The sequence below is a fragment of the Symphalangus syndactylus genome, chromosome 3, assembly GCF_028878055.3.
Source record: "Symphalangus syndactylus isolate Jambi chromosome 3, NHGRI_mSymSyn1-v2.1_pri, whole genome shotgun sequence".
Taxonomy (NCBI): domain Eukaryota; kingdom Metazoa; phylum Chordata; class Mammalia; order Primates; family Hylobatidae; genus Symphalangus; species Symphalangus syndactylus.
In genome coordinates, this window is record NC_072425.2 from 123528647 (window position 1) to 123541978 (window position 13332).

The 13332-nt window shown below is 35.7% G+C and overlaps 1 protein-coding gene across 2 annotated transcripts in view; it reads right to left on the reverse strand.

Moving 5' to 3' along the window:
* The window catches only part of GUCY1A2 (guanylate cyclase 1 soluble subunit alpha 2), a 365900-nt gene that overhangs the window by 34162 nt on the left and 318406 nt on the right, over positions 1-13332 (reverse strand). For both annotated transcript variants that reach the window (XM_055272969.2, XM_055272968.2), the window contains one exon: positions 358-512. In XM_055272969.2, coding sequence (XP_055128944.1) covers positions 358-512 — 155 coding nt within the window. The remainder of the gene's footprint in view (positions 1-357; positions 513-13332) is intronic.

Genomic DNA, 13332 nt, shown 5'->3' on the forward strand with positions numbered 1-13332 from the left:
TCTTTAATTCTTATAAACAGAAACATTTTGAAAATGTTGAGATTTCTATTATAATGTAGATCCTTAAGAATATTTGCTCTCCTGTATTTTAAACAGGTATACTTAAGAAGGACAGAGACTGTGGGAAATGACAAACCTATATTCACCTCTCAGTCATGTCAGATTTTTCATGCACTCTCACAGAGTGCAAATAAAAGTTTGTGTCACAATTACTATCTATCTTTGGGTTTGGGCAGTTCTACTCATAGTATCTTAGAGAATGACAGGATCAAGAAAAAGAACAGGGTCTCACAAATGACAGCATAGCAGCTCAAAACAAAGCCAAAGACAGGAAGGAGGAGGCCAGAGAACACTTACTGGTAAGTGGTTGGGCTGACATTGATGCGCCGAGGGTGACTTCCCGACTCGAATTTGCTTGCCAGTGTGACATTATTTCCAAACAGGCAATAACGTGGCATTCGCACCCCAACAACTCCAGCCAGCACAGAGCCCGAGTGAATTCCTATCCTCATCTAAAGAAGAATGAAAGAGGAAAAGGAACATATTTGTTTCCATTTCGTATGCAATTATTTTAATGAAAGGCACTGCTAATTAAAAAACAAAAAAACAACTATGAGCTCCTCAAAGACAGGAACTGAGTACTGGTCATTTTTGTGAGCCTAATAGCTGGATCATTATAGGGCTCAAAGAACATAAATGCTCTTGAATACACAAATGAATGGATTAAATATACGAAAAAATTTATGTTTAATTTGCTACATAAATCTGGTTAAGTTACAGGTTAAATCAGATTTCATCTGTACATAATATGGTCTAACTGGAAAAGTATATTTTTCTCCACTTTCTCCCTCCAGTTGTTCTTAAATAAAACCTTATTTGTTCCTTTCATGGCATTAAACATAATTAATTATAAATTAAATATTTATATTTCTGTTTATTTTGTTTAAATGTTGGATTTTCCCATCAGAGAAGGATATAGTTACATATATTATATACATGTATATAACATATAGTTATAGTATATATATTTCTTTACTGCCGAATATTAGACATTTAGTATAGTACCTAGAGCAAAGCAGTGATAAATGTTGAATAAATTGGCTGAATTCCCCATTTAACTCCATTTTAAAATGGAGTTAAAATAGAGACTTCAACCCTTGAGATAGTCAATAGGCATTGATTAAAAATTCTGAAGAGTAAATTAAGTGCTGTGTATTTACTCTCTGATTAGTCTGTCTGGTCCATGCCTTGAAAAAGCCCTCAATGTACAGTTGATATATAATTAAACATGATAACAGTAATGGGGTTATATTGACACAGTCTACACCAAAATAACTGAAGCTAATGGATAACAAGTGGGAGATGATATCCTTAGTTCTAGGAGAATGTGGAGTGTTCCTTGGAGGGGGGAAACCTGACCCCTAGATGCCTACCAAGTAGCCAAATATCACCCCTTCACCACCAGGCTGTCTCTGCCACTCTGGTTGTAAGCATAAAAGTCAGTCTGAGAACAACCCTTGTCTTGGGGCTGGAGACTTCTGCATATATCAACTCATAGAAACACAGGTTGAAACTAATGTGACCTAGCTGCATCCCCTGATAATCTTTTCACCTACTTTTAAAAAGCTGACTCTAAAATTTATTTGGAAATTCAGTATGGTAGAAAGAGTCAAGATATATCCGAGAAAGATGACAAGTTACAGTATTTGCCCTACCATAAACATCTAATTAGTGCATAGACAGCATCATATAAACAAATAGACAAATGGAGCATTTAACCCAGAAAGGCTGCCATGCATATGTAGGTGCTAGATTTTTATAAAAGAGTTGGCATTTCAGATAAGTGAGAAAAAGATGTCCTTTTTATTAGAATGCTCTGGATCAACTTTGTTTTATGTGGAAAAAAAATTCCAAGTAAATTAAAGATCTTGATGTAGCAGACACAACTTCACAGCTTTAAAAATAATTGTATTAATTAAGAAACAGTTGGTAGTATCAGTAAAACTGCAAAATACAGATACTTTAAAAACATAGACTTTTATTTGTCTCTCAATAATAGTTCCTAGGTGGGTCATCCAGATTGCCAGGCTGCTCTGTTCCCCTCAGTAATTCAAGGACTGGTCCTTTTCATTCGTCCTTCTCCACGTCTTGGCACATATCCAGAGCACCCTCATGTTCCAACTCATGGGATGTGGAAAGATAGCAAATTTATCATTTAAAGTGATCTTCATTTCTTTGTGTAGATCCATTTGTATCTGGTATCATTTTTCTTCTTCCTACAGGACTTCTTAAATATTTCTTATACTGTAGGCCCACTGGTAATAAATTCCCTCTGCTTTTTTATGTTTAAAAGTCTTAATTTTGTCTTCATATGTTAAAGATACTTTCACTGCATATAGAATTCTAGGTTTAAAGAGTTTTTTACCCCCAGTAGTTTAAAGATGCTGCTCCACTGGCTCTCATCTTGCATCATTTTAGATCTAAAATCTGCTATCATCTTTATCTTAATTCTTCTATATATAACATATCTTTTACTTCTGGTTGCTTTTAAGTTTTTCTTTTATCATCAGTTTTAGGTAATTTAGTTACGATTTCCCTTGATGTTTTTTTCTTGTGTTTTGGGTTTGTTGAGCTCTTGGATCTGTGGGTTTATAGTTTTTATCAAATTTGGAAATTTTCTATTTCTTTGAATATTTTTTTCTGTCTACCTCTCCCTCTCAGAGATTCCAATTACACATATGTTAGGAACTTGAATTACTTCCAAAGTCCACTGATGATCTATTCATTTAAAATAATTTTCTCCATTTATTTGGGATAATTTCTATTGCTATGTCTTCAAATTTATAATATTTTCTTTTGCAGTGTCCAATTTATTATTAATCACATTCAACATATTTTTCATCTCAGACATTGTAATTTTCCTCTATAGAAGTTCAATTTGGAATTTTTAAAAATCTTCCAGGTATCAATTTAGCTTTTGAAAATATGGAATACAGTTAAAAATTACTGTTTTAATGCCCTTGTCTGCTAATCCTAACATTTGTTTCAGCTCTGTACCTATCCATTTGGATTAATTTTTCTCTTCATTATGAGTCCCATGTCTCAGATTTTCTTTATGTCTAGTAATTTTGGATTGGATGCCAGATATCATAAATTTGACTTCTTGAGTGCTGGATAGTTTTAGAATCTCATAAATATTATTGAGCTTTGTTCTGGGATGCAGTTTAATGACTTGGAAAAAATCTGTTCCTTTCAAATCTTGCTTTTAAGATTTGTTAGGCAAGACTGGAACAGTGTTTCATGAAGGGCTAATTACCCTCCCTTACTAAGGCAAGAACCTTGAGTACTCTCCCCAGTGTCCTTGATTTATGAGGTTTTCCATTCTGCCTGATGGAAACAGGCATTGTTTTCCAAGTCCTGTATAAGTGCTAGGTGCTTTTCCATCTAATCTTTTGGGTATCTCCCTCACACCAGGGCTCAGGTAGTTTCTTCACATATGTGCACTAATCATTACCCTGCAGAATACATAATGAGGATCCTTGGAAGATGTCAGAGGGTCTTTTTGCAACTCTCACTTCTCTGATACTCTATGACCTTTAGCCTCCTTGGTTCTCCCAAGACTCTCAGCTCCATCTCTTCAACTCAAGTAGTTTGTTGGGTATCTCCTGGTTTGCCCCTCCCTGAGCCACAGCCTGGATGCCTCTCAAGGCATTTAGCTAGGACAATCATAGGGCTCATTTAATTTGTTTCTTATCTCTCAGGAATCACTATCTTCCATTGTCTAATGTCCACTGTCATGAAAACTGTTCTTTTGTATATTTTGTCCTGATTTAAAAAAGTTTTTTTTAAGATGAGACTGTAAATCTAGTCACTGTACTCCATATTGGCTGGAAGCAGAAGTGAGACCTACTTTTTTTTTAAAAGTAAACTATTTGAAAAAAGGCTGTTTCTGATGAGGGATTCTCTATTTGGATTTAAAGCAAAACATGCTGAGTAGCAGTATTCCTCTTAAACAAACTAGGTGTAAAGCACCTTTCTCTAAAATCAGCGAAGCACACTGCAATATTAGTATGTTTCTTTTTTTTTTTTTTTTTTTTTTTTTTTTTTTTTTTTTTTTTTTTTTTTTGAGATGGAGTCTCACCCTGTCGCCCAGGCTGGAGTGCAGTGGCGTGATCTCGGCTCACTGCAAGCTCCGTTTCCCGGGTTCACGCCATTCTCCTGCCTCAGCCTCCTGAGTAGCTGGGACTACAGGCGCCTGCCACCATGCCCGGCTAATTTTTTGTATTTTCAGTAGAGACAGGGTTTCACCGTGTTAGCCAGGATGTTCTCAATCTCCTGACCTCGTGATCCGCCCTCCTCGGCCTCCCAAAGTGCTGGGATTACAGGCGTGAGCCACCGCACCCAGCCCAGTATTAGTGTATTTCTTTGGGTTTGTTTACTTTCAGAAGGCCAATTTATATTGTTATCTTGTGCAATGCATGTTTGCTAGAAGTACACCCAAACTTTAGAAGCTAAGACTGTCAGTTTGAGATTCTAATTACTACGGCGATCTTTTCAAGCAGGAGGAGAGCAGAAGTGAGTATTACATTGACACATTTTACAGACTCTTTTTTTCTCTTCCTTCTCTTAAAAAAAAAAAAAAAAAAGACTCCATACACCATACCAACTATTTGAAAGGCTTATCTAGTTCTATTTCTGCCTCCTTTCAAAAGACCTGAGGCTTTCTTTTCAGCCTAATTTTTAGAATTATAATTTATTATAACCTGAAAAATGCTGAAGACAAAAACTCTGATATCCTTGAGGGGGCAGAGGGTCATAGAGAGGAATAGTCATTAAATTTAAAAAAAAAAAAAGTCTTGTCTCTTAGAAAACTATCTAAAAGAGGCACAAGAGTATCAACAACCACATAAACAGCACTGACCCACTGTCACTATCCTGTCATGGAACAGGACTCAGAGAATTATTTAGTTTGGGAAGTAAGGCAATACCACTGGAAACTTACAAGCTGAATCAGCAGACTGTTTTCTTTTGCATTTCTTCTGACAATTTATTGAGATTTCCCAGGAACTGTTGCCTATATAAGGAAGTCACTGATTGCCTCATTCAGAATGTGCCAAGAGTATCTAGCACTAAGACAAACAGTGAGATACATTTAATTATCAATGAGTGCTTTACATTTATTTGGGCAAGATTTAACTTTGTTTAAATGGGTTAACCAAGCAGTAGCTTTTGCATCCATCTGGCCAGTATGCTCTAGTTAAAGGGGATTACTTTGCACTAAACCAATGGTTCTCACCTGAGGTCATCTGAGCCCCTCAGTGGACATTTGGCAATGTCTGGTAACATTTTTGGTTTTCACAACTGGGAGGGAGAGGTGCTACTGGCATCTATCTGGTAGAGTTAGAAATTCCTATAACAGCTCCCCAGCCCTGGAAAAGAATTTTCCAGCCCCAAATATCAATAGTGCCAAGACTGAGAAACTCTGTACTCAGTAGACGTCTAGCAACCTATTAATCTTGGTAAACGAGGATAAACAAAAATATAAACGCTTTCATCTGATCAAAGATTTGACAAAGCATACTAGACTTTATTTTAAGAGAGTGTTCATGGAAAAAAAAAATTTGTCCTACGGATTTATTTAAAAACACAAAAACTTACGGATATATCGTGAGGTTAGGCTATCACCCAATCTTTTATACATTCAATGTATAAAATAATGCAAAACTCTGGGACATGTTAAAGTCCCCAATTATCAAAAGATTCAGTTATTCTCACAATATTCTGCTTCTTTATTACCAGGTTCACAAACAACTACATTAAAAAAAATTCCTCCTGCAACTTTTAAAAGTAGAATGCTTGTACAGTTCTATCTCAGCAAGCCAAAACTCTCTTTTAGCTTAGTAAAGGAGTGTTGGGTTAGGAGGGCAGCACAGATCCTTTAGTCCAGCTCCCTCATTTTACAAATAGACTGAAACTCAAAAGAGCACAATGAAAACATTACATTAGTGTTAGGGTCAGCTCTAGATCGTAGTTCACTTGGCTTCGAGTTCAGCGCATTATAAAAAATGCCCAAATTGAAGTGATGCCTCAGGCTGTTTCTCCTGGGCCCATCAGACTTAATCAGATAAAACAAACAAAATCAGATTTAATCTGGTTTTACCTACTTCCTCTACACAGAAGAGTTAGCATATTCCAATTGAAACTCAGAAAATACTAGTTACACATTTATTAAATCCAACACCAGAAACCTTCCATCCCTTCTCCATCTTATTGTTCATGCTTTTCTACACTAAATATTTCCTGACTGGTCTACTCAGCACACTCCCTAAAATGCTTGATGCATTCAAGCCTGTGAGCTTTTACTCATATTGATTGCCTCATCTAAAATACATCCAACCTTAATCACAGACTCCGTTCTAAGTGCTCAGAGTATAAACAGAAATGTCTTCATTTGTTGTTTTAGAGTTTTCATTTGCTGTAAAAGATACAATAGCTAATTGAAATTATGATCATTGCTACAAAGTTAAAGTATAAAAGAGGGCAGGGCACTACTGGCAGGTGGATGGGGCTGACCAAGTCTGGAGAATCAGTAGTCTTTCTCGATAAAATACTCTTTGAGCTCAATGCTTCCCCACCTTTGGCTAGGTTTGGAAAGAATGATGCAGCTGTAGTCAGAGGGGTGGGAGGAGAACATCCAGGTACAGTGAAAATAATGTTCAGAGATCCTAAAGCCTGAAGAGCTTTGGAACATTTTTGAAACTGAAAGGAGGCCCCTCAAGGTAGCTGCTGCTTAAAGAAAAGGGGAGGGAGGCGGTTTGTAAGGCTGAGGGAATACGCCCGACAGCTCATCATACAGCACAGGGTTTCCCAATGTTGGCACTATTGACATTCTGGGTCGGATAATGCCTTTTCATGGGTGGCCTGCATTGTGCATTATAGGATGATTACTGTCCCTGGCCTCTAACCACTAGGCCAGTTGTAAACAGAAGGAAGAAGTTATGTCCTGTTAGTTCTGCTGCATAACTGGCAGAGTACAGACTTTATATCCAATCCTGGCTCTACTATCTACTTAATGGTGGTAGAAATTCTCCAGCCAACAGCATTGTGATTTTCTTTAGGCAATTCGCTTTCTCCCGTTCTCAGCTAGGTGTGGTGGGACTGACTCCACCCCCAGGTCCAGGAACAGACCCAAACTGGCAAGGGTATGACAGTCCCCCGAGGTTAGCAAAAAAATTAGCCAAGCGTGGTAGCGGGCACTGTAGTCCCAGCTACTCAGGAGGCTGAAGCAGGAGAACGGCATGAACCCGGGAGGCAGAGCTTGCAGTGAGCCGAGATTGCGCCACTGCACTCCAGCCTGGGCGACAGAGCCAGACTCCGTCTCAAAAAAAAAAAAAAAGAAAAGACGAGTAAATCTCAGGAATTGTAAGAGAGCTATAAGGAGAGATCCTCTTTTCCCCCAGCTGGTGCAGGATACATTTGTGAACACGGTATAGCGTTCCAGTGAATGGCTAGAGCCAATCTGACACCATAGTTGTCTGAGTGAGGGGGACTTGGGCTGTAGCAGATCCCCTTGTAGAGCCTGAGGATAAGGCCAGTGCTGGGAAGGCAAATCAAAGAGAACAACAGAGATGCCAAGTTCATGGTAATATCAATTTTGCAGCTATATCTAGCCTCTTCGAGAGCTAGTCCTACTTCTGGGCTTCTGTTATTTGAGTCCGTGGATTCCTTTAATTGTTTATGCCAGCTTATTTATTTTGTTGCTTGCAAAAGAAAGACTCTTAAAAGATACTCTAGCTGTGTGAATTTTAGGCATGTCAGCTACCTCTGTGAAGTTTTTATTCATAAGATAATAATGATAATACCTTCTTGGCATGATTAATACCTTCTTAGGTGGGCTGTTAGCAGAATCAACTGAGAGAAACAACAGGCCCATAGTAGACATTCAAAAAGATATAAGTTCCTTTCCCACACTGATAGCCATTATATTTCTCATGGTGTCAAGGACAATGCCACACACCCATTTATAATTAAATAAATAGATTTATTCTGGAATGTGCAAGTCAAACTGAAACCATGACTAACGTTATGAGCTAGCAAGTTAATAAATACAAATTTGTATTGAAACAGTCTTATTTGTGCAAGAAAAATGTCCAAATTAAAATAGGTCTATAATAGAAAAAGAAGAAAGTCTTTTAGTAGAAAAAGCCAGTAAGCTCTTCACTCATGTTTGCATTTAAGTATTGCTTTTAGATTTATGTGATTAAGATTTTAGACTTTGGAAAAGTCTTTAACTGCTTTAACAGAAAGGAGCTTAAAATCATTGTGTAGTAAGGGCGAAACAAATATTTAATCCTTTCACCAGAATTAGTTAAAATGTATCATAAAGTTTTATTAAATACTCCTTTAACTAATAAAATTAGGTAAGTAAAATTTCTTTTTACATTTTTGTCTCGTTCTTTTCTTAATAATCAATATTTTTCTGACAAGAAAGTCAATTAATATTTTAAATTCAAATGTTGAAAGCTCAAGATTCTTAGGAAGAAAACAATCAAGCTCACTCTAGTAGCTTTTAAAATTTCTGCTTATTTTCCAGATGTGCAAGGAAACAGGGTGAAATAATCTCTGTGGCTATGTGGCATTTTTCTTTTTATCAGAGGACTCAGCCTCCAGTCTGATGGTGTCAGAATGTCACATCAAGTAATACACTAGGACAAATAAATAGCACTTTAGGCAAAATATTTTACTGTGCTTACTGTAAACATTACAGAAGCACCATTCATAGATAAATTTAACTTTACAGAAAGTATTTGACCAAATAATTATTCTCATCACTGGTAATTTCAGACCATACAATATGAACAATTATCACTTGTATAAAATAAAACACGGTAAAATTTTAAATAATTAATATTTTGCAGTTGGGGAAGATAGTGGGTTTGTAATCTTGTTTACATTTTCTGATGAGGAAGGATAAAACCCTATAAACCACTGATTAGGAGGGCATGTCTAGAATCATATAGCTGATAGCACTGAATAAAATGTCAGATATTGCTGTGGGGATATAGCAATATGGCTCAAATTCACCACCACTTTCTCACAGGGCACTCATTAATGTGTATGTTTTTATTTAAATATATTCGATATCTGATATTTAAATTTGACTCAGTTTGTAGGAGTGTTATTATTAAGGCCTATAAGCTGAATCTGAAATTTACCTCTGTGCAAAAAAAGTCTTAAAAATCTTCTCAAAGTAAGAAACTGATTTAAGTCAACTGAGATACTTAGATTGAATATGCATGTACTTAGAAATAACCAGCATATAACTTAGCTGTTGAAAAAGAAGATCATTTTGTGTTAGAAATGTAGACAGTTGACATATTTAACAACATAGTGACATACTTGAAGCACATATAAACTGATCACTATAATGAAGAGTAATAGCAGAATTCGAGGATGAAAAACATATTTAAGGAATTCAAGAAAACAATTGTGACCTTTTTCTATAATTCGATTTTGATTCTCATATGTAGAAAAGAATTGGAAACCTTTCTCTGACATCCAGTCTTTGGCTATCTAACCAATGGCACTAAGGATACATTTATTATACTAATCACATTTATAGCATTAATCAAATCATTCTGTGATAATTTAGTTAGTAATAAAGACGTCTTTATTGTATAATTGCCCAGATTGAAATCTACCTTTTATTAATATCCTTGTTAGTGGCTTCATTTTTAACAAAGTCTGTTAATTGCTAAAACTTCAAAGCTCTTAGAAGTTTCTATCTTGAGACTACCACTGGAAAATACTCCTACCTACTTATCAATTCACTCAGTTAATAAGGAAAATCATTTTCTGTCAAAATGCAGCTCTTAACAGATAATCCAGAACAAAATTTCTAGGAAGAAAAAAATTTCATAGAAGCATGAATTTAAAAATGATTTTAAAAACTTTAAATATGTAGAAATAAAATCCTTTGAAAATAGATAAAAGGATTTAGGAAAGGATCCTCATAGTATTACATGTGTGTTTATCAATTATTAATTCATTCATCTAAATTACTCAGAGAAAAAACAATGCATTTGACAGAAGTATAAGAAAAAAAGGAATTTTAATAATGAGTTTGACTGTTAAACATAATAATGCTTATCATCTTTTGTAAGCCATATCTTCTTTTAAAAATAAGGATAAATAGCATAGCTAAGTTTATGCTGCAGAATAAAAGTACAGGAACAATATTAAACCCCCCTGAGTTACAATTTAGAACTCTTGGCTACACACTGGAATCAACTGGGGAGCTTTAAAATTGCTGCTTTGAATTTGATTACTGGAGAGTAAGATTTAGCTGGTTTGGAATGAAGATTGGGTATTGGGATTTTTAACCCTCCCTAGGGTTTCTAGTGTGCATCCAAGGTTGAAATCTATGAGTGTACAAAAATCACTTAATGTTTTACAGATATATTCACAAATAATCAATACTGCAGGATCCAAGTAATTTATATACTTCTACTCTTTGCCCAGGAAATCATTTTCGCCAGTGTTCTATAAATTCCTTCACATCCATATACACATACATACTACTTCTTCAATTAGGAAACACAATATTCCATTTTGCTCCCAGGACACTGAAGTTATCAACAAAATATTCCTTTATATCTCCTGATGGCTTTTAAAGGCCACAAAAATATATGTTTAATTAAAATAGTAGCGACTAGGGCAGAACTGTGAGCCCTCCTCAGACTTAATGCATTCCAGTTGGTGTAAGACAGAAGTTTTCTTGAGACCTCAGCACATCTGTTTTCGTGGCAAACACAAAACAGTTTGGGTGGCAACCCAGGCTCATTTATAAAGCATTTTATATAAACTTCTTTTTATATAAAATAAAATGTGCTTGTGAGGGGCAATGGGACTCCAAAGGGAAACGACTTTGTCTTGGGCGTTGGTCATTCCAGAAGCCCTGGCAGCAGCATGGTGCTGGGGTGGAGGGCATTTTAAGCTTCTGCATGCCGAAAGACGTGTTAGCTTTTTGGAAGGCGTCATCGGCTTTAGAATCTGACCCATCATTTATTTATTATATTATATTGGCAATCTTGGCAAGTTAAAACATTTTGATAATCCTCTTTCTTAACCCTTTTTTTCATTATTAGAGATGAACAATGCATAATGATAATGTATGTTTATACAAACCCCTATAAAACTGATTAAATAGTCATGCAGTGTTATCAAGGGAACAGAACAAGGGAAAGTGTTTTCTGAAAAGTTAAATTGTTTTAAGATTTTGAAAAATAACAGAAAGCTAAAATAAAATTCAAAGACATACAATATCAAATGTAAATCAAACTGTCATAACTAAGCCTAAGGAGGTATGACTACCAAATGTAATGTGGTGTCCTAGATGGGACCTTGAAACATAAAAGAACATTAGGGAAAAATTAAGAAAATATGAATAAATTATAGACTTTAGCTAATAATAATGTATTGATACCAGTTTGTTAATTGTAACAATTGTACCATATTAGTTTTGGGTGAAACTGGATGTGAGATACTTGGGTATTCTATGGACTATCTTTGCAAATTATTCTGAAAAACGAAAAACATTCTAAAATCAAAAATTTATTTAAAAATGTAAGTCGTATGCTTCTCCACCAATAAAAAGGACATATTTGCAAAATGTTTCTTTCTTTTTTTTTTTTTTTTTTTTTTTTTGCGACGGAGTCTCTGTCACCCAGGCTGGAGTGCAGTGGCGCCATCTTGACTCACTGCAGCCTCCACCTCCCAGGTTCAAGCAATTCTCCTGCCTCAATCTCCCGAGTAGCTGGGACTACAGGCGTGCGCCACCACACCCGGCTAATTTTTGTATCTTTAGTAGAGACGGGGTTTTGCCATGTTGCCTAGGCTACTCTCGAACTCCTGGCCTCAGGTGATCTGCCTGCCTCGGCCTCCCAAAGTGCTGGGATTACAGGCATGAGCCACCGCGCCTGGCCAACAAAATGTTTCTTATTGTTAAAAATGTTTCTTATCTTCAAATTCAGACAGTAAGGGACTGTTATGTGAAATAAAATAATTGAAAAGATAATATCAAAAAATAATTAACAAGTGTTAGAAATTAGTCAACCAACCAATAACAAAGTTAATTCCTTTGTACATACACCCCATACTCTAATCCTCTGTGTATTAATGTTGTTACCAACATTTATTCTATTTGGGCAGTAGATGGCGCTTATGGTCATTTTACTGAGCAGGTTGGCTCTTTAATGTCAGCAGTAGGTCTCTCAACTGGAGAAGTGTCTTTAAGATTTGACCCAATATTACTTTTAGGGGTTAATTATGAAAACGAAATCAACCTTATATTAAGGATAAAAACTTTGGATTGGGTGGCAAAATTCAAACAATAAACAAAACTGGAAATTAAGAAATTGCTAAGCAAAATTCATAAGTCCCAAGGAATCCAATGGTGGGCTTCAAGGCATCCTCCTCAGCCTCACTGAAGTTATGAGCATAGATGTGCCTATGTTGCATCCATAGTATCTATCACCTTTTCAAAGAAGTTCATAGATTTCTCAAATTTTGAGAACAATTACCTTAAGTTTCTTTTCAGTGCCAAATCATTGCTGCATCATCAACACCCACCAGTAGATTTTGTATTTAGTAGGCAATCTTTAAATGCTTGTTGATTGAATGAATAAGTGAATTAATAAGCAGAAGAATAAATGAAAATGAAAGGAGATGCTATGCCAGGCACAAATGTTCCTCTCTCCCTCTTCTAAATACTTGCAGCATGATATTTTTGACACTGAAGTGATTGGATGCTCATTCATCTTTATATTCCTCAAGATTTGCAAACAAAGAATGAGAAGCACCATTTAAACAAGAAATCTTGAATCAATGCTTTATACCTAGTACTACTTCTGCTTGTCAGATTATTCCAATAACTGATAAGGTAATCTCAGACTGGACTTTATAAAATTGTATGTTGAGATCCTCCCAAATTTAGCTATTTTTAAAAAACTAGTTAATGGCTGCAAAAAGAAAAAAAATCTTGGTAGTGGGGTCTAAAATCACTACTCAAAACTCAAGATTTTTCTTTTAGTGTTTCAGTACAGCTGTGATGTTTTTATTTATTTTGATAATGCCATTAGTACAAAATAAAAGAATAATAGAACCATGAACCAGTGAGTCTATGGACTAGAATATGTCATCTGATTTAACTAGGGCTCTTCTTTTAACCGGGGCTTTGAGAAAAAAGCTCTGAAGTTTGAAATAAAAGGCTTGTTAGTATTTATTTATGATCAGCCAGTCATCAATCCCATTCAAGCAAACAAAAGAAAAAAA